The sequence below is a fragment of the Meleagris gallopavo genome, chromosome 6 (assembly GCF_905368555.1).
Source record: "Meleagris gallopavo chromosome 6, MGAL_WU_HG_1.1, whole genome shotgun sequence".
Taxonomy (NCBI): domain Eukaryota; kingdom Metazoa; phylum Chordata; class Aves; order Galliformes; family Phasianidae; genus Meleagris; species Meleagris gallopavo.
This window is the reverse complement of record NC_139409.1, coordinates 45,683,596-45,707,659: the sequence shown is the minus strand read 5'-3', so window position 1 is coordinate 45,707,659 and position 24,064 is coordinate 45,683,596. Positions and strand designations below refer to the sequence as shown.

General features: G+C 39.5%; 1 protein-coding gene across 10 annotated transcripts in view; it reads right to left on the bottom strand.

The window, feature by feature from the left end:
* ELMO1 (engulfment and cell motility 1) overlaps nucleotides 1–24,064 on the bottom strand; it is a 291,425-nt gene that overhangs the window by 231,581 nt on the left and 35,780 nt on the right. For 4 of the 10 annotated variants that reach the window (XM_085226590.1, XM_085226589.1, XM_085226588.1 and 1 more), the window contains exons 3-5: nucleotides 13,538–13,687; nucleotides 2,740–2,780; nucleotides 1,740–1,812 (exon numbers count right to left, since the gene is read on the bottom strand). In XM_085226590.1, coding sequence (XP_085082716.1) covers nucleotides 1,740–1,812; nucleotides 2,740–2,780; nucleotides 13,538–13,615 — 192 coding nt within the window. In that variant the 5' untranslated portion in view covers nucleotides 13,616–13,687. Of the gene's footprint in view, nucleotides 1–652; nucleotides 979–1,739; nucleotides 1,813–2,739; nucleotides 2,781–13,537; nucleotides 13,688–14,016; nucleotides 14,165–14,516; nucleotides 14,811–24,064 lie in introns of those variants that run through there. The other 6 variants (XM_085226591.1, XM_085226595.1, XM_085226594.1 and 3 more) reach the window with 6 other exon arrangements.

Below are 24,064 nucleotides of genomic sequence, written 5' to 3'. Positions count from 1 at the left end.
CAGAACTATCTTATGAGCAACTGCTCTAGTAATCTTGCTAAATTTAGTTTCTCTAAATGCTCCACTGTGTCTAAGTTCCCTTTATTTCTTGGGTGGGGATAAGAAGTAGCTTTTCTCTTGCTGCAATTCATGTCTCAGTTGAGTTTAGCAGTTCCTAAACTACAGTGAAATACAAAACAAAACCAAATCACTCCTCAGTTTAAAACTGAGCCAAGCAAAAACTGAACCAAACAAAAACTGAACTGATAACAAAGCAGTTCAAGAGGTATCTGCTTCTATATAGCTAAGCTCAGGCCTATTTAGTTCAAAAACTTCTAACTCTGAGGGGATCTTCATGCTGACATCAGTAGCTTCTGAATCACATTCTTTGTCATAGATCTACTCACAGAAAGGTTTGGGTTGGAAGGGACCTTTAAGATCATCTGGTTCCAACCCCCCTGCTACAGGCAGGGACACCTCCCACTAAGCCAGGTTGCTCAAATCCCCATCCAGGCTGGCCTTCAATGCCTCCGAGGGGGACAGTCACAACCTTGCTGGGTAACCTGTTCCAGTGTTTCACCACCCTCATGGTAAAGAATTTCTTCCTAACATCCAGTCTAAATCTACCCTCTACCACTTTAAAGCCATTTCCCCTCATCCTGTTTCTACATACCTTTATAAAAAGTCTCTCCCCAGTTTTCCTGTAGGTCCCAGTCAAGTACTGGAAGGCTGCTGTAAGGTCCCCCCAGAGCCTTCTCTTCTCCAGGCTGAAGAGCCCCAACTCTCTCAGCCTGTCCTCAAAGAGGAGGTGCTCCAGCCCTTTAATCATTTTCATGGTGCTCCTCTGGATTTACTCCAACAGCTCCATATCCTTCTTGTGTTGTGGGCCCCAGAACTGGACACAATACTCCAGGTGGGGTCTCATGACAGCAGAGTAGAGGGGCAGAATCACCTCTTTTGACCTGCTGGTCACATTCCTCTTGATGCAACCCAGCATGCAGTTGGCTTTCTGGGCTGCAAGCACACATCCTCTGCAGCAATCTTGTGCAACCTCCCAAACAAATTAGTGTGTGTGTATGTGTCTGTGCAATTTCAACATTTCTATCAGTAATGCTAGGAATGAATGTACTACTTCGCCTCATTCATATGAGTATGTCCCATTTATTCAGACTAGACATTCCATTTTTATTACAGCTACAGCCATTTCACTACTCAGTGCTGAAATCATTGCATCACTTCATGAATCATCCACTGCCATGCTATCTGGGGACAAAAAAGGCAGCAATAGAATACACACAGGAGGAAAGAGACAAGGCAGCAGGCATGAAGGAGTTGCAAATATTACACAGTCATCAAAGCTTATTTCCACGTAAGCAGCCAAAGAGGGAAGCAATATGCACTGAAGTTCTCCTCAGACTTCAAGGAGCCCTTCACGTTTAACATATTTCAATTTCCTGCACACAACTTTTCAGCAGAATACTAAACGTGAACAAATATGAAAGCTGAGATCTCAGAGCTGAAGACTGATTAAACTTGATAGACACGAGGGCCTCTGCACATTCAACCTTTTATTTCAACTTTCCTAACAAAAGAAATCAGTGCAAAACCATTAGACTAGGTCTCTCGGTACACATACCCTCACTGGTATCACATTCTGGAAAAAAAACTATTTTTTTTTTTTATATGTATGTTAGCCTAAAATAAATTGTAGCAAATATTTTAGTAGACTATGCAAGAGTTGTGCTGAATGATTTACCAACCTTTTCTGTGATGTAGAAGTTAGAACTATCAGCATGCTGCAGTGCAAACTGATCGTGATTTGCAAGAGACCACCTTAAAAAAAAAATGAAAATAAATCAATTACAAAATGAAATTTCAAAGATTAAAAAAATATCCTTTGCATAACTTGACTGTGATCAAATAAATGCCTGCCCATCCCATGTATTTCTCATACTGATTCGTAGTTCTAAATGATGTGCTCCAAAATTAAAAAGTATGTATTTTTACAAAGGGAAAACTTCAGTACAAATACATCCCATAAATTAGATATTTCCCCTTTGCATAACTGAAACAAAACCGTATTTTGTCAATACAGTGACACTTCAGTGCTCCAAAAAAAGTTGATAAGGATCTGATATTCATTCCAAACCTGTTTAAAAAAAAAACAACAAACAACAACAAACAACAAAACAGGTGTAATTCCTTTCTTGTAGTTATATCACTAGATTACTAAAAACATTTACAGTACCACGATTTTATGCTGGCTTTTACAATACCCAATGTCTGTAGTGCTAAGTTTACGTATAACATTGCTCAAACCACTATCTTATTAATTCAGCAGCAATCTGGTAAGTGTAAACTGGCTTCTCCTCTACGGTAGCAATTGCTTGAAACAATATTTGTGCAGTGCTTGAAAATCCAAGCCACAGCCAGGGCAGCAGTTCCTTCACCTACGAGATGCAGGGACCAAAACTATTAGGTGAGGATGGTAAAAATGCATCTCTGTGTAGAATAGCAACAAACTGGCTAAATGAACTGCCCACATATGATGGAAACATTTTGTTTGGAGCCTCATCTTGCAGCTAGTTGATCCAAAATGCATTATAAATTCAAAGTCCAAAGATAATACAACTACAAGGCTGAATACCTAATGACTTGTAACAAAGAATACCTAAATTTTCCTCAGAATAGTTATCTCCATGTTGATTTAATAACTGAAAGAGGTACAGTATCTACACCACAGTATATGGCAGAACTTACCCATCACAGACTTCTTTTATTATAGAGGACAGTGGCTTTTTCTGTTTAAGGAAAAAAAAATAATATATATATCACTGAGTTGTAATAGCCTGCGTATTAAAATAATTCCTAAAGCACTGACTCCAAAGAAAACAACAAGTTAGTAGTACCTCGTTTTCTTTTCAACATTAAGCTTAGAAGGGTCCAAAAGTTTTTCAGTGTTTTGGTCTGATAAGCTATAAGGACAGCAATTCTAAGAGTACTCTTGATGACATTATCAGTCCTTTTTGGCATCTTTAACCCACACAGCTTCTCCACGCTGAGAAATCAAAAGGTCTTTTGTGTGTACTGCATCTCATTGCCCAGCAGAAACAGAACATTCAGATACCAACACGAGCATTTTCCAGGAATGACATCTAAAGCAAGAAAACATTCAATATTTTTAAGCCTTCTTTTGTCCCTTTCAGTTATCATTCATATGTTGACAGTAATCCTCACTGAGTATGCATATACAGGCTCCTCTCTGTTAAAGCATTAGCTAGAAGGTGTTAAGATCCCAGATGCATCAGTTCTGTTTTATTTTCTGTATCTGCAGGCACAAGCATTTGGACTCAGTGAAAACAACTCTGCTGCTGTTGGTCTCAAAGAAGTAGGAGCAGACTGGTCTGGTCATGGTGCTCTGAGCATTGCTACAAATACAGAGCACATACAAATGCTTTTGGGAAACTGGTGGCTAAAAGAAGAAAATTATGGGTTTTACTCAAAATATGGATGAAGTTGCACGGCAAAATGAAACAGACCAAATATCACTTTTGGATAACTGCAGGCTCTTTTTTCTCCAAGACCGGGTGACCATGTGTATTATCACTTAGATGTGTTGTTTTGTGTGAACTCCCCAAATCACTCAAACAGCAAAGCAGATTTCTCTCTACTTTCAACAAATGCAGTTCACTGAATTCTTAACTAAAAACAAGAAAATAAACCAAACCACACAACAACCCATAAACAACCCCGAAGCCAACACTGTTGCCAAAAGATGCAGTCTCCCTTCAGTGTTTATGGAAAACCGATAAGGCTCAGTAGCAGGATGTGTTATGGGGAGGGAGAATTACTTTTCCTTTTGGCTTTGTTTTTTGAACTGCACCACTGCCCAAACAGAAAATCAGGAATGGGAATCCCTGCTCACGTCAAAACTCGGGTAGGATTTGTTATTTCAGCAGTCCAATCTACTTAGTCTGTTTTATAAGCAGGGAAAAACATAACACGAGCATTTTAATCAAAGCTGAATGAATGAAAGCATCTCCTGAAAGGCTCCTGCACCCCTTTGCTGGACCCCTGGACCTTTGCTTCCCATCTCTCTCACTGCCACTATTGTTTTCATGTGATCACACGAATGAGACACCATTGAACATGACCAAGCTAAAAACTGAAGTAGTAAAAAGGAACCTGTTACATGTGCCTAAATGAATAGCAAATGCCAACACATGAGAGAAAAGCCAAGAAGTGTGAGAGTGCTCTCCTTTGCTATAACCAGCATGCACCTTTTCACCTGTGTGAGCACAAGTGGAGCTAGACCAAGCCAGATGCACAAGAGAAAGGCTTTCCTCCACACAGCTTCATCAGTTCCTCAGGCTGGAGTACTGTGTCACCTACGTGTGGTTGCTCTGACCTGCTGTCCCCTTGCTCTGAGGCATTTTGCAGTTTCCAGCAGTGCTAGCTTCTCCTCATACAGCAAAAAATCACATCTCCCTGTAGAGGAGAAAACGCAGACACAGGGAAACAAACAACTGATCAACTCCAGTTCTCAACTGCTCTCTTCCCTCTATCCCTAGCAGAAAACCATCCCACTGAGGGAGAAGCACGGGGCTGCCTGGAACTTGGGCAAGGTTCACTTGCTGGTCACACATGGCCTGCAGCTCTGCAGCCCTTCAGGATACTGCTGGGGCTCCCTGGTGCTCCACTGCACCGAACTGTGACTAAACATACTTCACAGCAACAGAATGAAAAAAAAGTGCAAATCTTCTGGGATACAAAAAGCTTGCCATTAGCAATTTGACAGCACTACAGTGAGCTTTACAAATTAACAAATGTAATATAGTTTACATTTGCAATCCTAATAAGTTCCTGCTTCTAATAATCCCTCAGGCTCCACTCTCCCTACATGTAACGGTAGACACAACTTTCCCCTACTGCACCAAGCAGACAAATGCCACCAGCACAAGAGCTCTCAGCTGTGAGCATCATCCTGCTGCAGACTGCAGGACAGGCACTCTTGTGTTATTTGCTCTACAAGTGGCAAAAGAGTGAGCAATGAGCTTGTTGTTTTGTTTTTTTTAAAATGAACCAAATAAGATGAGGTAAAAGTTTACCTCCGCTCTCTGCAGGTTTTATTCTGGTGCAGCTGTCAATATTTGCCTGCTGTCAAGGAGAAAAACGGCTTGACATTTTGGTCAATTGAATCTTCTCACAATTATTTTTATGGAAATGCACGTATTGTCTTTGTTGCATTTACAGTTCTAAGTAAATAAACAAAATTCACTTTATTACCTAACATATTTCAAAGAACTCCTTATCATCAGATAAACCAAAACTATTTCTAAGTGTTCCTTTCATCTAAATGATTATTTTGTACTAGTGTTTTTAGATATTCTTGCCTTTATGTCCTCTCCTATGCTAGCAAAAACAAAGTGTGCTTTTACACACGCTGCGATGATCTTCTTAAAGCTTTAAGAAGATCAAGCTGTAGCTTTAATGCATGAAATAACAGACTAAAGCAAATCTTACGCTCCCTATTAAGAGATAACCCCTTCAGCTAGCATATCACAACCATCCTACACTGAGCACATCAGTTAGTATAAAGTGTTATCCTAGCGTAGATATTAAATTTATAGCTGAAACCTAATGGGAAACAATAACAGGACAATACAGCTTCATGAGTTGTTGGTCTGCATGGACACAGAGAACACTAAGCATAGGCAGGGTTAGAACTGATGTGAATTTGCACACCCAGTAAAACATTATCTGCACTGACACCGCATACTCAGGTCTGTAGCCTGGCAGCAACATCTAGTCAGCATTTCTGCTCAGCTGTGTGCCTCTCAGGACATACCACCAGGCTCCCTGCTCTAAGGTACATGCAGATCCCAAACATGGGTCCACTTCAGCACAGCCCTGCATTATGCAGGGTGCTGCCTGCACAGTATTTTGTACCACTTCTGTGGTAACTTGAAGAGCACAGATCACGATTTCCCCCTATTACACCACCAGCTTAATCCTTTCATGCCTACACCTCAGGTTTCCCAGAGGTAACCACCCAAACAAGCAGCAGGTTGGGCACATTGATTGGAATGTTTTGTTCTAAGGAAACTGCAGGGTGAGCAAAGGCCCGAAACAGACAATGCTGGCCAAGCTCAGTTCAATCATAAGTACACTAACCTGTGCTTAAAGAACTTCCAAATCAAAGAGACAGTGTTTGTGTGTATCATGAAGACGACAGAAGCCCAAATCTGTTTAGAAGCCTGTGTTACAGGTGCAGTTCAGGTGTACTCCCACAGTGCTATGCCAGATGGCTTCCTTTAGGCCAAAGGCCTACTTTCCTTTTCAAACGGCTTGTTTGTTTGTTTTGGACAAGGATTGGGATATTGCCTTCCCTGCCTGACACCTTCTAATGAGAGAAGAGGAAAAACCTTAACTCTTGTTGCTGTTAAGCCAAAAAACAGCAGATGCATCACATCTGTTAGTGGAAAACATCCAGCGTCAAAGTTCTGTTGCTGATCTACACATCTGTCAAAAAAAAAAAAAAAATGAGAATCTCAAGCCAGTAAACAGACCATTCTGTCTGTAATTAATGCTAGCATTCTGCTAACAAATCTTTTGGTGTGAAAGTCATTTCTATGAATTTTACAAAACAGAAATACCTCTTCTCTTGATCAGTAAAAGCTTCATCTGTTCCAGTTGCACTATATGAGTTACAGCAGCAGCAGAACTGCCCACTACTACTATGCCAGACACCAGGAGGCCTGGCTCCTGGATTCACCTTGCTGTTGATTTCTCAAAGTATAAGGGCCAACCTCATGCAAGGGGAATGTCCTGGGCAGCTTAGGTCTTCAGCCAGCCCAGCCTACCTGCCCTGATCTGAGCCACTGCTGGAATCCACTCCCTCCACTACCACTGAACAACAGTGAGACCTGACTCATTCCTCAGGCACTGGGCTACAGTAATACTGAAATCTGTATTTCACTACATTTAAGCATTGCTCCAGAGATCATACTAAGATGATAACTTGATTGTAAAATAAAGAAGCAGTGCTCTGGAGTGAAAAACAACATTATTAAAACAAGCAAAACAGAATTTTACAACTTACTTCACATGCTGGGGTCCTAATAAGCTATATTATTTCCTGCTTCCTCAAGGACTTTTTAGGAACACAATAGTCTCAGTTAAGAGTACTAAAAGGTAGTAAAACACCTAAGGACCTACAGTCCAGTGGATTACAGCACACTTGCAATATACTTGCATCACATATTTAAAATAGCACTCAGAGGACAAACATTACAAAGTGAGGCTTTAAGATGTGGCTCTTCATACAACCACTATATTAGGTGAGGATACCTTTGAAAACCAAATTTAAATAACTCTGCAAGCCCACAGCTCATGACTGACACACTGCTGGCCTACCAGCACAGAAAAGCCTCCACACTAAGGCACAAAACTTTATTCTGAGAGATTTTTTTTTTTTGCAGATCTCTTTTGCAGTATAATCTTGGAGTCCCAGAAGAAGAATATAATTGAATTATGAAGTACTCTTGGATACTCCAGTTGGCCAGAATGTCAATGAGGTACCTCCCAATTAATTCAAGTGGTGTGCAACTCCAGGAATCTCATCTCACACAAAACATTTCTTTTAAATATAGCTGAATTAACTTTTATGAGATGAGATTACCGCTGTTTCAAAAAAACAAAATCAAACAAAAAAAAACACTAGGATCAACAAGAGCCAAAAAAACACCACAAACAAACTTAACCCTTCAGAAGGCTATCAACTGAAGACATCAAAAACCATGCTAACAAAATAAGACTCAGGGTAAAAGAGGTGAAATAATACTAATTCTCCACTTGTTTCCTAAGAAGCTCTTCCTTCACATCCTTTGTGCCAGGGATCAGGAATACTCAGATGCTGTTTCCGCATGACTGTAAGAGGGACATGACTTCAAGCATGCCTTCAGGATCTGTTTTCAGCCACTCAGCTTGGGATGACAATTCACAGCCTTGAAAGTCTCTAATCCACCAGTAGCAACATGGCTTTAGAGAAGATCACAGCCAGATTAATAAAACACAACACACAAATGATGCTTTTACCCATGATGGCTGCCTACCACCACAGAGAGAACTGAAGCTGTCATCATGATTGTTCCCAGGATTATGGTCCCATAAGAAAAGAAAGCATATTTTTCACCATCTATTGCAATTAACAATTATGTTAACAAAGTACTGTTTGTGCATATGCACATCTTAGTGCACTGAATTACATTCAATGCATTAAAAAAAAAAAAATCTGCATTACTCCTTCCAGTGCTATTCTTATTTGTAGATAAAAAATAAAAGCTCTTCAGTAACTTAAAATTTAGGCCTTTCACTATCCCAACAAAGAAAATGGTACATTAACTTAGAAGATATGATTTCCTTACCAGTTCTATTAATTATAAATTAATTTATTAATTATAAAACTAAATTGACAATAAAAATGCTAAATAATTCCACTACGATAATATCCTGGTTACTATCTGTACTATAAGCAGTTTCATCTTCCATTTGATGAAATTGAAATATTGACAGTTACAACAGGAAGCAGTAAATTCATACGATTGTTAGTGTTTGTTTAAAACATGGAAGTTGGCTTTGAATAAGCCTAACTTCAGCTAATTGGCTTAAGTTAGTCAAGTGGGTTTTTTCATTTGTTTGGAAAAGTCAGCAATCTTTTGGCTCATCCATTGGTTTATTTCTCATTTTTAAGGGTAAAGGAAGAGAGAGATGATGCTTCTCCCTTTCCCCAAACTTGTAAAAGTATACGAAGTCTCACTCTAAAAAATTAACCACGACCTGCTTTGCCTTGATTTTAAGAGAGATGATGTGTGGAGCCATCACTAAAGGTAGGGAGCAATGCTTCAGGGTACAGCCTCTGGTATAAGCAGACCTCAACATTCCTTCCTCCTTCATCACCTGAGCAATTCTGATGCTTGTGCTGCTAGGATTGTACTGCTATACTTCTAATACTGGTGACAGCACTCGCAGGAACTACAGCTATTCTTAGTCCACACACACTGCAGAAGTGAAGTGCCACTTTCCTTTCTCTAATTAAGCATTTCACAACTGCTTTTGAACTGTGTCTCCTCACACAGTCTGTGAAACACTGAGCTAAATCAATTACCGTACCCCAAGGGTCCAGATTGAGGTCTGAAATCCAAAACTACTTGAAAAGTCCCTTTCAAAAATTTCTTTGGTTTCCTTTCAATATGCAGTGAAGTGCAATGACTTCTCTGAAGAAAAAAAAAAAAACAATAATTGAAATGGCCCTTATATACTGGCAGAAGAAAGAGACAACAGTAACTTGAAAGACATTCTTAAACAAAGTTTGAGGATTCAATCTAAACCTTAGAAAGAGCATTAACGTAAAGCAGCCCACAGTTACCCCCTATGTGATGCACTGCAGTGTTTTAACAAGACGCTGTCATTTGATAGCACTCCTGTTAATTTCGCCTACTAGGTCAAGATTGTGCTTTGAAAAGGAAAACGCAGCTGTGTTTTTTGTTTTGATTTTGATTTGTGGTGTTTGGGGCTTTTTTTTTTTTAGCTAATTTGATAGATTCACATCTGATAATTCTATCTAAATTTAATGATCTGGTAGATAAAAGTAAACTTGGAGGAAGAGACTGCACAGCTAAGTTTAATTATGAACTGTTTCCTTACGTGGGATCAGTGTTTACCTCCAGGGGTCAGGAAGGTCACCAACAGAGTTTCAAGAAACTCTGGTTTTAGTACACAACATTAACACACAAACATGAGTGGATAGGCAAAACCTGCTATTAACCTCAAATATCCACCTGGTGCCTCTTCTGGATGTTGCCTCCTCAGCATAAGAAAGAGAGGAGCTGTGAATTCATACTGTGAAGACCGGAATATCCACATTATCCATAACTAGCACTGGCTTTATAAAAAATAATTTAAGCACTAAAAAAAGGTTGTTGAGGATCATTATATATACAGTGGACACGAATTCAAGCACATTAATGTGCATATGAACGCAAGAAATAACATATTACGAAATGGCTCTCTCTGTAACAAACTGGAGAACGTTGTTCAACATCCCAGTTAACCTGTACTGACCCTGCGTGGCCCCACACTCTTATATTCTTCCAGATTTAATTGAGATTAATAAAGCAGAAGATCGGGAGATGAAGGTAACAGGCAATTAGCACCTACACGCTCCTTTCTTCCCCACACTGCATCCCCAAAAATCACTCGCAAAGATCCCAATGCAAAATCTGACATCAATCCATTTCCTCTGCTTACATAACAGGAAGAGCTAGAAAGTAGATCATCCCTATATCCATAAATCATAATCAGACATCTTCATTGAAAATGAACTTTCACAACAGTACTAACTGCCACAAGACAGATATTTGGGTAACACTTCAGAGGAGCACAAGTCTCTATACAGTTTTTCCAAGTTTTTTAATTGAGGATATGTTGGGAATAGGAAGAAACCCAAATGACAAAATCAAAACATTCTGAAAGAGAGCGACAGAAATCACTGAAATCTGTCTCTCAAAGAGACAGCAGAAAAGTACACTAGTTTGCTCATGCTTTCAAGGGAGCTTTAACACATACAAGCAACTGCCAGCTGCTAGGTTTAGTGTGACTTAATGAGACCCCTTCTAATGAGAGGGGGATGCAAGTAATGTGCATTTTTCCCCTCTTATTTAAAGCAACTTTCCAGAAAGCAAGCAGTTTCAAAGCCCTGACATCAAATAGTATATTTCAATGAATGAGAAGAAAGGTTAGGCACAGAGGCTGGTTAAGGAAAGCACTTAATTATATGTTGTGCAGGCAAAGAGCTTCCCTTCCCAAGTGAGACTAATTCTGTCTGCTTAAAATTAAAAATATTGTTGATGAACTCAGGCCAACAATCCTACAGAAATAAAGCACAAAGCGTCAACTGGAAAAGCTCCGTGACTCCAAATTCATGTCATCAGAAATCATGCACTTGAAGGGGAGGTATTCAACAAAGTTCATTTGGTGGAAATAAAGTACTCATGAGCTCTTTTTAGGCCCAACAACTTCCAACATACTATTGAATTACTATGGTTTTTACAGTAAAATCTCCTATTTTGAAAGTATCTTACTCTCTTCATTGCTAAGCAAAACATTCATATACACAGTAGGTGAACAGGGATACTGCACAGCTGAGTTATAAATGCTTCCAAGAATATCCAACAAGCAACTTAAAAAAATACAAGTTTTCCTTGGTATTTTTACTTCTATATTTGGAACAGTTTCAGTACCCAGAAAGATGAAAAACTTGTAGTATGCTACAGTGCATTATTTTTCTGTTGTTCTTGGAGCTAGTAATCTAGTGCTGTTCTTTTAAATGCTCACTTTCTTTCTGGTAAAGGATCAGAGGGGAAGGATAAAGGTAAGGAAGATAAAATTTTGGGTGGTTTCTGAATTGTGCCACATGGTGCAGATCCCAACTAGGAGATAAGCAACATACTCTGGTTGCAGTGCTTGGTCAATAATGGCCCAGTCGCTTCACTTTTCTGCCTTCCTTTTCCTTTTGACTGCTTACAATTCTGTGGAGCAATTGATTTATATCTCAGACAAACTCTTCAACTGAATACACATTTTAAGGGAAACAGATCAGGAAAAAATTAGCACTAAGTGAAGCAAAAGTAGAGCCGTGATTAGGAATATGCCACGCTCTACGTGTTTTTAAGGTTCACATCCACTTTTCTCCCATCCTCAACAAAGGTAAACATGCAGGTTTGTGTTTATGCACATGGGAAAGTGATACAACTCTCCCATCTTCATTTCTTGTCACTAAGTCTGCATTTTCCATGTCAGGAAGAAAAGAGACGAGCCCCTTAGCTTTCATTACCCCTCTTGTCACTGCATTAATAGTAAGGCCACTGTTAGCCTTTCCTCCATCAGCCTCATTTTCCTCCTTCCCCTCCCCAAAAAGTGGCATGGGGAAGCTGACTGCTACTCCATGTAAGCCAGCATTCATCCTTCTTGTTCTCTCTAATTCTTATACAGTGAAGTTAAAACAAAGTTCCAGAACAGAAAGCTAATAATTTAGATAAAGCATGTATCGTGGCTGTAGAGTTATTTTAAGCCCTTTTGTAAATTAAAAACAATAATTTTGGTATTATTTTGTTGGTGCTTGAAAGAAGCCTGAAAAATACTTGATCTTCATCCCCAGTGTACTCGGTAGCAATGAGCTGATGTTCATCATGACTAACAAGCATCTTCCTCTGGAATAACATGCACAGTGTCTGCCATTTGTTATGTAAGAAGAAAAAAAAAAGTCAAACAATCTTCACGCCAGAAGGCGAAGGATTTGTATCTACACAGATATGCTTACTAAAAAATTTCAGCAAGTGAAGATGTAGAAGCATGGCAGGTCTGGAAAATAAGGTACAAAGTGCTAAATAGTAGGCACACACCACTGTGGGGTTAACTAGAAGTGAAACTGATTGCACTGCACAAAGAAAATAAGATTCTATTTCAGTAAAACATTTTCAGCACAAATTCAGATTTGCTCCTTAATAGAGTTTCATAATGTTCTCAGCCTCTAGATACTTTATGTTATAAGCACATTATTAAAGGCTTGCAAGCTTTCCTTCGCTCTGAATACTATTTACAGAAATAATTATTTTAAACAGGTAGCATGATGTCGGTTTTCAGTACATTATGGGGAAGCTGTTAAATATTAAAGACATTGCTTTTAATATTAATGCATATGCTGCAAAAGAATAATCTCAGAGAAGTCCAGAACAACATACAGCACTTGTATAACTTAATCAGTCTCCCACCACTACAAATAACCTATAGTTTAATTCATAAATGTGAATGCGTGTACCATAAAAAAAAAAAAAACAACCAATCTTTAGGAAGTCCAGAGCAAAGTATAGCATTTGTATAACTTAATCTGTCACCCCCTGCCCCCCCAAAAAACCTACAGAGCTTAATTCATAAATTTGAATTCATTCATTTCTGTACCTTGCCTCAAATCAATTCCGTTCATGCAGCCACTGCAACAGAAACAACCAGGGGAACAGGACAACCCATGAGATGCCCACAAAGACTCCCCTGCTCAGAATGTGCCACTGCTCAAGTTCCAAAATCTGCACTTGCTGCAGCCATTCAGCATGATCACACTATAAATGCAAAGCACCGACTGTAAAAATTCGCAAAGACTTTCTGCCAGGAGGTAACAACATTACCACAATTTTACAGTTGAACAAAATTAAGGCACAAAAGTGTTAAAGTGGGTTGACGTTGGGAGTAAATGCCTCAGTTTAGCAGCTGTTTAAAAAGAAAAAGCAAATTAAAAACATAGCAGAACACATACAAAATTAAGCAGTTACAGAGGAAGAGGGTTACACCCCTTCTACTAAAAACACCTTATACTGCATATGGACTCACAGAAACGTGTGCATCTAAGTAAACAGATGCAGAGACAGACACACACACAGAGACACATATATATGTACACATTCTCTCTCTAGGTCCATAGGAGCAGACACACACAGGCACTTACTTGATCGATTTCCATCAACTTGGGGAAGGCACCCGGCCATTCGATTGCCACCTTCACTATATCAGCAGGAGGGGGCATTGCGATGCTGCTGTTCTTCGGAGCCAGCACAACTGGACACTAAATACTGCAGAGAGACTCTCTCATTCACACCTGCAGGGAGAAGGGGGAAAAAAAAAAATAAAAATACAGCAGTTCAGACAGAACTCCACTAATGCTGCTTTATTTCCTACGTTTTCCCTGGCTGGGCAGGTGCATCTGTATATGTGCATATGCAGGAGCACAAGAACTGCACATATTACAAAAGCAAGCACAGGACACAATGCCACGACACACTGCACAGCTAATCTGTTCGAAAGATGGCTGAAGCACAGAAATGTACAGTGAATAACAGGCAAGCATTAGATTTAGAGAAACTATTTTTAAATATTATCGAATACGCTGGTAGAGAAAAGCAACAAACTAGAAGAAGCTGTTATTACGGTATCACTGCTCAGGTCCCTGGGAACGTGATGGCATCACTTGCAGCTTGCACTCCAGAAGAAAAGATTGCCCAGGAAGTCATGGCCAGGAAACACTGTTTCTTTTAACTATAGCAATGATCTTCTATGTGTTCACAAATAGATCACTGCACTATAGCAACCAGGATGTCAGGAAGAAGGCAGAACGCAGCAGTTTCCACATATACATACATACACACATCCTCGCCTGAGTCAAAGATACTGCTTTGTGGTACATCTTAGAAGAATGCACAAGGATATGGTATGCATTAGCAACAACATCACCAGACAGCTACATAACACATTATGGTTCTGCAAGAGCACGAGTATCAACAGAACTGCAAATCAGACAGCACAGGCTGTGAATTTTGGGGAAGGAAAGGAAAGAGGAAGAGCCAAATCCTTAGGCTTGCAGAATTTAAGTTCTGTCCCTAAGGAGCATAAAGCTCCTTGAAGTTTACAGCCTTGCAATAACAACATACAACTTGCAAAGCAGTGCAGTACTTCCTGGAGGTCGCTCCTTCTTCCTCACTCCTCTCCCAGCTCAGCAGCAGCAGGACAGCCACCGAAGTAGCAAAGCTCTGCAGTTCTCAGGCACAGAAACTCATGCACGTACTGCCTGCTGTACCAACCCCTTACACGGAGTCTAAATCTCAGACTATGGTGTTTCCCATGCCTTTTGCTGAGAACTAGCAGAACACAACTGCACAGAGCATAGCAAAAGCAGCTGCAGACATCCCCAGAGGTGCAGCTCTTCTTCTGAGCAGAAAAAGAAGGAAGTGGTTAATGAATGCACCACGTGCTCTCACATACACCCCTTGAAAGAGCTAAGGCAAGAGATGAGTTGTCAGAACATACCAGACATCCAAGAGCTGCAAGCATGTACTGGGAAAAAAAGTCTCTGACCACCTTTTGCTACTGCTTCAACTCAACCCAGCCTATCAATAGAGCTCTCTCCATCTGCAGCAGAGCATGAACTCAGTCAGCCTGAGCAAAACCATGAAACCATCCCTTTATCGAGAAGTTTTGTAACCTCATCTTCTACTATCTGTAAGTGGAAGCTAGCCTATCCTTCATGCACATGGCTCCACCCATGTGTGTCTTCATCTCCATTCTGAAAACGATCAGCCCTCCACAACTTCCAACCCTGCTGCATTCTACATAGGGTTCTCAATACACACTAAAAAAAACAAAAAAAAACCAAAAAAACAAAAAAACTACGTATGAACTTTAACACCAGGAATTTATTTCCAAAAGTGGCAATTCTGATGCTGACAACATCACACATCATCACAAAACAAAGTGGAAGGCAGTAAATAAGACAACAGACAGGACTATAAATAAGACTGCATTGCAGGTAATGCCTCAAAAGGCAAAAAAAAAAAAAAAACAAACATGATTAAGAAATGAAGTAATACTGTCTGCACTGGTACATGCACAGAAACTCTTGATAGATATCCCAGGGACCAGGATTAAACACAATTAAAGCAAGTGATTAGCTTGCAAGAACAGTCATACTGTCAGATGCATCTTCCTTATCAGAGCCCAAGTGGTACAAAGCCCCATTAGCTCACCCCATTAGCTAACATCTTTCATTCTTACTGTTTGCATCTCCCATGAGTGTTTCTCTTTCTGTGCAGTACACTAACTTAGCTCATCAGCAAAAAAAAAAAAAAAGAAAAAAAAATGCAGTTGTCTGCTTTTGGCATGTTTTAAAGTAGCTTCCCAGAGGTGGCACAACTTGGCTGGGAGGAGCAGCGAGCTGTTAATCCACCTTGAGAGTAAAATGAAACTGAGACTCTTGTGCCTTTCTGCTGACACGCTTATAGTGATAGCATTTCCCACCACCACAGCAGAACAGTCCTCAGTAGTTTCAGTCTGGTAATGTTTTGGTATGAAAGTGCCAGCAAAGCTCAAGCCACACTGGCTGCCTGGTACTCACAAAAGCACAGGATTCCCCAGCATGAGGGACACCTGTCCTCTGGGATGCTAGCAAACCAAAAAGCTCACCATGAATGCTGGAGAAAATGCTTTGAGTCACAACTACTTGCCATGAGCGTGAAAGCAAAATGACATTACACAGCAATAAATTTGCAGAAAACTTCCATTCTTACACACAAACGCAGGCATTAGCCTTCATTTTCCCTTAGTGAGTTGTGGTTCATCTTAACAAGTCACACAGAAAAGAGACAAATGGTTTAAGAAAGAACAGTCAAGGAAAGTGGGTTGGAAGCTAATCACATTCAGCTATGGAAAATGAGTATTTGCATTCCAAAGCATGGCACAACTGAATTCTCTCACAACATTCAAAAGACAATTTCAATGTGTCTAGTCTTTACTGCAGGCTAGCACTGAAGATCTCCTACATAATTATAATATATGCATTCTTATACAGTTACAAAAGACAAAGCAACGTGACAAGTCTTTAACCAATATAAATGGATGTAGTTCAATTTGTCCCACTAGAAGAAGGGCAACTCATAAGCATCAGTGTGGGCTGAATGGTGAAAATATTTTATATTCACTACAAACTTTTCTTTCTGTTTCTTAGCAGACCAGTCAAGAGGGCCCAGATGTTTTCTCTACATTTTAATCTTATGAATCCAGTACAGGACCTGGGTTTGGTCTACCTACGTGGCAATACCAGAATTCTATACTGTTAATCAAAATAGGTCTTCATCACAAATTAACAACCGCAAAGAAAATTCTACGCTCTGCTGAAAATACTAAATTACCAACTACTTCTTCCACTGATACATTGTGTTAGACACTGCTAATGCAGAAGGAAAAGTATAGTCCCTAGTGAGAATTGCTTACCAAATTGGAAGCATTTCACACGATGCAAATGAAGAACTAGAAGTAGGGTCAACTGCTTTTTGTTATGTCAGTACCAGTCAAGTAGCAAAAAGGATAAGGACCTCTCTGAAGGGTCCTGTTACAGACTTTAATCAAGAACAATTCTTTTTTCTTTTTTTTTTCCCCAGAAGCACTGATACGTAAGAACAACTTCACTTATTTCTACATTTATTTTCAACTTCGAATCTAAAGGCAACACAATGCATGTGAGTGCACGAGTGTATAAATGAAGGAGGGGAGGGAAAGTAAGGCTCCCATAATTTGTTCACGCATATACATGCGTGCAGCTGTAACACAGCATGCTATTTTAAATCTGAAGGTAAACAGAACAAAAAACCTATGCGACCAAAAGCACCAGAAGTATACCTTCTAACATCAGTACAGTTTTCAGAACCATGACGGATTACCCCGTTAAAGTGCAAATTCTGCAAGTACTCTTATTACCACACACAGCATACTTCTGCATCTCAACCACACTCTGCAGTCTAAGAGTACTAAACACTCAAGCTGGAAATCAAGATGTGTTAAATTTACTACAAAAATGCATCAGCAAAAATGCATCAAACTCCCAGTTTACCTAACTGGCTCTGAGGAATAAATTCAGTACATATATTAATACAATATATTTACTTTTCCCCTTCTACCTATGTCACACTCATGTGAAAACAGGAGTATGAAATAGCTTTCTCAATAGAACATGTTTTGTTTTAAACTTGTTTTACAATCACCCTGCCACTTAACATACAAGGTTCTCAAAGTGCTCTGTACTTACAGCTATCAGAATATGTTTCTGAAGAAATAAACTGCATTCTTAATCCTATAGACAAGAGGAGAAATGAAGGCTACGAGGAGTTACGTGACTGGAAGTTTTAGTTATATATGAAAACAGCGGCCCACAACAGCTCATTTCTTCTTTTACAGAAACACAGAGCCAGGTCACAAACAGCAGAATTAGCAAAGTTGATGACTTAGGAACAAGCAGAAGAATGCATTAAAAAAAAAAAAAAAAAAAAAAAAAGGAAGTATATGTGGGAACGACCTGAGGCTGGCACAAGTCTATGCTCCCCGTGGGCAGGCCCTCCTGCCAGCCGTGGCCCAAATCCTGCCCAGTCAAGAGCAAACCCACTGCCCATAGGCCTGGTGCTCACACATAACTGTCATCATACATCATAACCCTCAGAGGCCTCCTCCAGCAATGTGGCCAGAGGGAACCAGGTGGCAAGCTCTGCTGAAAGGTCCCTCAGGAACTGCATCCAATTAACCATTTTAGAAAGGTAATCCAACGCTCAGTTAACATCCCCAGTACAGTAATTTTTGGAGTTCGACTGTGTGATCGAGCAGCCACGCATAAGGAGCTGTAAATGTGTTCTGTCATCTCTGCAAGGATGGAAAACAAGGAGCAGGAGCCAGGGGTTGGATGTAGACTTAGTGGACATTTAGGGACTTTCATGCTGCCTTCTCTTTGTTATAGACTCGGTGTAACCCACCTCAAAATAGACAGCAATCACAAATGCCCAGCAGACCCACTGATGCTGCAGGAAGGCCTAATGCCACCCAACAGAATTCTTTTTCTTATAACTGCCCATCACCTTCCTAAGGGGAACATTTCTTTGATCCTTAACTTGCAGCACTTGACCAACAGTACATAATTAGTTCAGGAAACACCTCTTACTGTTACAAAAAAAAAAAGATCTTGGGATCTACCAGGTTTAAACACAACATTTTTCCCTCTCATAAATACCTGAAAATTTAGTATTGGAGTTGATCTTAGAAACGTGGATGTGAAATAAACAAAAGCAGGAAAGCTCAAATCCACACAGGAACGATAGTAAATATTCATGTGTTTATCACCTGCCTGTTTCTCACATACCCATAACCTTTCTTCACAACTGTACTCCAGGTACTTTATCTTTCCCACAGCACTGCTGCTCTACTCCTTAAGAAACAGTTTGTGTATTTGAGGCCCTGCTGACACTTTCAAAAGAATAAACAAACAAAGAAATCTTTTCAAAACTGTAGAGCAAAATAAGCTTTAAAGTGTGCTTGAAAAGAAAAGGTGGAAGAAAACAAAGCAGCCTGGACGTACTTGGAACACAAGTCGCATTTTGCTTCTACAGCACATACTGAAGCATTCCAGAAAACTACTGTTACTTGCTTAACTTGAATTTCTCTGTTTCTTGGAAGACCGTGTTCCTTCTAAGGCGCTTTTATTTAATTTAATTAAATTTTATTTTATTTTATTAATTATTTAATTCCAGAAAAAGAGTACTGTAAATTTGGTTGCAATTACTGAAGGAATCTGAATTTCCATGGTAATTTATTTAATGCTTACATATCATCCAGCCAGCCAAAGATGCTCTCTACATTAAGGACGTTAACATTGAATCTCTTGAGCCTAGAGATGAGGAAAGTCTCAAACCATTCGCTCAAGTATTCAAAAGACTATACCAATAGGAGAAAAAAGGAAAATTACAACCTGGTGGTTAATAATGTTACATTTAGCTACACAAAAACTCTGACTTTTAAAAGATGCTGAGTATCTGCCCAGCACATGGAATCAGGGCAGAAATCCTAAACTTTTCATAGTTTATCAGGGTTTGCTGGTTAGCTTCGGGTTGTTTCTTGTCATTTGCCTATTAATCCAGATGTTTCTAAACTGAAACAAGCAACAACAATAAAAAAATCTCTCCTAAAATCCAACTAAATACAAATTTTCTTGTCCTGTCTCCCAGGGTAGTCTCACATAACCTGAGAGATACAAGCAATGGAGAGAAGAAGAAACCTCAGTTACATTCAGTGTTGTTGCTCCCACAGGTCTGTAAGAACAAAATGGAAGGTTTCAGGAATATGAAAGTTGAGGGGTGAAGGAAAAAAAGGAATTAGTACTATAGAATTAACAAGTGAAACAAAGCAATATAAGTGCAATTTCTTGTAGACTTTGAAATGTTTAAGCTAAAAAAATTCCAAAGGAGTCTAACAATAGCAAATTGAATATGTTTATTACAGGTTGGTTGAAAATACATTAAAAAAAGAGGTTGAACAGAGAAAGTTTATCAAAAGTTCCATGATCAAGGAAAGCAATTTTGAATGGGATTCAGCTAAGAGTAAAGAAATAACAAAATATCACAGTCCTTTCTAGCACTAACAACATTTGGCTGTGGTATTTGGAATTTTCCTGGTATTTTGATAAATTAAGGAATAAGAAAGAGCACACAAAAGAGCATCTTCAGTCAAAATAACATTTTATTGCTTCATTTTAGCAGAGGGTGAATAAGGTCATGATGACTGGCTGTCTCCCAAAGGAGGTAACAGATACAAGTAAGCTCAAGGTTGGGAAGAATTCTAAATCATGCTGGAAGCAAGATTAGTAAGCAATATAAAAATAAGAGAAAAAAAAAAGGATTTTTTTTTTTACCCTATCAATGCGTGTGACATAAGAAGGAACTAATGTCATTGTCAGGAAGTTAGTAGTCAAAAGGAAAAAGAAAGGAAGAAAGGACAGAGACACATGAATACTAAAGGAAATAACCAAGTCAACTGACAGCACACAGACAGGATATCAAAGGTGAAATAAACAATAACTTTTCTGAAGAAATTGTTCTGCAAAGAAAAACAAAGGAGTGGAAAAGAGAGAAACACTAATAGTCCACAGTGAATAAACAGAGCCAGGTGCTCATCAGCATGCTCATCAGAAATAAAAGAAACAGCAAACAAAATACTAGTTATAATTTATGAGTCTAACAAGGACACAAAAGTTTTAAGACACCAGACTTTTGCTTCAGGCACTGACACTACTCTTCAAAGTGGCAAAAAACCACCAAACACACTTGTCAGTCTTGCAGCTCTATCTACAAAGGTGTTCCTACCAGTACTGTTTCTCTCATATCTCCTGAAATAAGTGCATCAAAACAGCTAACAGTCAGACACACACACACTTAAAAAAAAAAAAATCTGACCTTGTTTGTGACTTCCTACATCTACTTCAGTTCCTTCATCTATTCCTGCAGCAAGACTCTTTGCCCTTTGCCATTAACACACATTTGCAAATAACACTTTGCTCCTTTCACCTGGGGACTTCTCAGTGCTTGCACTCTGAAGGACATTTTGCAAAACAGGAAGACTGCACATGGAAAGCACAGTCATAGCCATCCAGAAAAAAAAAACAAAACAATTAAGACAGGCCTCGTTTGTATCTAAACCATGTGAAAAAGCTTGAGCTACATTGTATTAAAGAGGCTATCTCCTATCAAGAGTGGTTGCTGAAACTAATCTAACATTTAAATGGATATTAGAAAACCCTGTTTGGAAATAGAAATACAGAGATGCTAAAGATGGAAATGTCAGCACAGCCACAACCCATAAAAACTAAGGGATTCATCCAGATGCATCTAAACAGAGTGCAATGGGTATTTTAAGGGATGCTAGGAAGCGTGATGAGCAGATATTCAGAACTAATGTGACTACAAGGTAACAGCCATAAGAACACTTTGTCACTCAACCCATTTTCAGGGGTGATGAGCCTTGTCATGCTTAAGGCAGTTCATGAAGATTCGTGCATCTGATATCAGAAAGTCTGGGGATTTTAACAGCAGATTAGCAGTCGCTCATGTGTACTGCAAATTCATGAGTAGCAGGTGACACTACTCAAGCAGAGAGGTTGGACAAGACAACTTCCTTTAGTCCTTTCCAGCCTCAGCCATTCTAGGATTCTGTGGAGTACACTGATGTAATGACACTGAGGTATCCTGAAGCCTTAGTCTGCCCATCCATGTTCAAACATTGTTTTCTGTGCAATTAGATGTGTATACAATGAGCAAAATGGCAGACTTTATAGCAGGTTGCTTCCTATGTCATAATCATGCTCTCTAAATAAAATAAAAATGACGGTTGGTTACAACTCCAGAACAAGTTCCTGTAACTCTTCCCAGTCAGCAATCTGAGAGCACCCATTCAAAAAAGATCTCACCCTCTGAACTAAGATCCTAAAGATGAAGACGTAAGTCATTTCCAACAACAGTTGAGAAGACTTCTGTTGCTCCTTACTCATGGGGACAGCAGAACACGTGATGAGTTCACACCCAAATTACAACCCATTTATAAACTTAAAGCCCCCCTGAATCTATGTTATTATGCCAGACTACGAAAAGAAAAAGAAGAGGTGGTCAGGTATCCGACTGCTGTTTCTTAAGTACTGTAACTACAAAGATTCTCTAGGATTCCCCAGATGGCTCCAATTAATGCTCACCATCAAAAAATGAGGATGGCACAGCTGTGTTACTCTGTCTTAACCTGTCTGCTTGCTCTGGTTGAAGCTCCTGCTCCAGCCTCTCTGGGAACATGCATCACAATGTCAAGAACGAGCAGAACACTCTCTGCATCCAAACTGGCTAATAAGAAAAAATTGAGTGCTTAATCAGCCCACAATAAACATGCAGAGACAACATAACCAGCACCATCTGCACGCTGAGGACTGAACTATGCCAGCCACATTATTCTGCAAAATGACTCGTGGAAGTTTCCTTCTCGGGAACTAGACCATCAGTTGTCACTGATTGCTGCTGCAACTCAATCAGCTTCTTTCAAAACACTCATTCTAAATGAACTGGCACTTGCTGTGCAATGCTGTTTTACATTATCATAACAACAAACGGGGTGCCTCATATATTAATACTCTCTTGATTCCACACCAGTACTATTGCCAAATATTTTGCCAACTATGAACTTAGAAATGCCAGCCACAGGATAGGGAGAGCCTGGCAGCCACAGGCAAAAGGGCACGATGCCTTTGCTGTATAATGTGCATGTCACTAACTTACTATATAGCAAAAAAAAGGATCCTCACAACTGTCCCACATCAAAAATATTATAATAAACAGCAACAGCCTGAGTCATGCTCTGTATGCTTTCTGCTAAGCTAAAATATTTTTACTCCAAAACACTTGGGCTTCTGCCATTTAAGGTTCAGCTCCCTAGCAGAACGTACATCTCCATCACCCCAGTGTCCCTGTCTGGCCTCTGCTCTCCAGTACCAGCACAGACACCTGGCCAACAGACTGGTTCTGAGAGAGACAAATTACTAAAAAAAAAAAACAACTAATCCAACAAAACAAAAGCCAAGTTAGCCCACTGAATTCATTCCCCACTCACTTGCCCGAGCATCAGCAGGCCCATCATCAAGTATGTGTAAAGACGAAAGGAAAGCAAGAATAACTTGTCTGTTTTAAATGGTCATTGAAGCACCCTTAGCCTTAAAAACAGATTTATTTCACTTGTGCAGAGTTCAGGGCATACAGCTGAGATTCATTTTAGTGAATTAGTAACAGAAAATAATGTAAAGCTATAATTACCACCTCGTTACAGTATGTTTCATTAACTCAATCAGCTCCTTTATAATTCTAACACACATTAAAAGATTAAAGTATTTGGATAAAAATCAAAGTACATATTTAGTGCTCTGCTGATAGCCAGAGTTCATAATTTTCACAAGTAAACTAACAATGCTTCATTAAGGCTCCTGTGAACACAACCACTGTTGTATCATCCTTGCTTAATGTTCCCAAATTACACTTTGCCACTGCACTTGAGGGTGAGGAGTGAAATAAAAAAAAAAAAAAAAAAAAATCACTGTTCACTTAGTGTTCACTGCCTAATTCAACCTGACACAGTTAGTAGTGTTTTCAAATAAAACCATCAACTGAGATTCACAATTTGGAACTTCCTATAGGGCCAACACCTGGCTGAAAAGCCCTTTGTGTGAAAATGCCAACACTAAAACAAAGCACAAAACAGCCTCTCCTTCACAGTTTTAATCTGCTTTCAGGAGTAATTTAACATCAGTAGATTTCTAACGTTCAAGCAATTTATCTATAAATCGCTTTAAAAACAGAACCATATTCCTCTTTCTGCCCTTCGGTAGAGCACTTCTGCTCTGCTATGAAAACTAAAACAGCTTTTACAGGCTTGGGAGAATAGTGAAAATATTAAACACAGAACTTATTCTCTCACTCTCATTTTATGCTATATTAAGTGACATTCAAATCATACATTGACAGCATAAGCACTTCCAGAAAGCAGTAGTGCCCATCTCTACTAAAAGTCATTGGCCTGACCCATTCCTCCCTACAGCTTGTTGATGCTCCAAGTTAACATCCGTGCAGTCTTCGTGCTGTGTTAG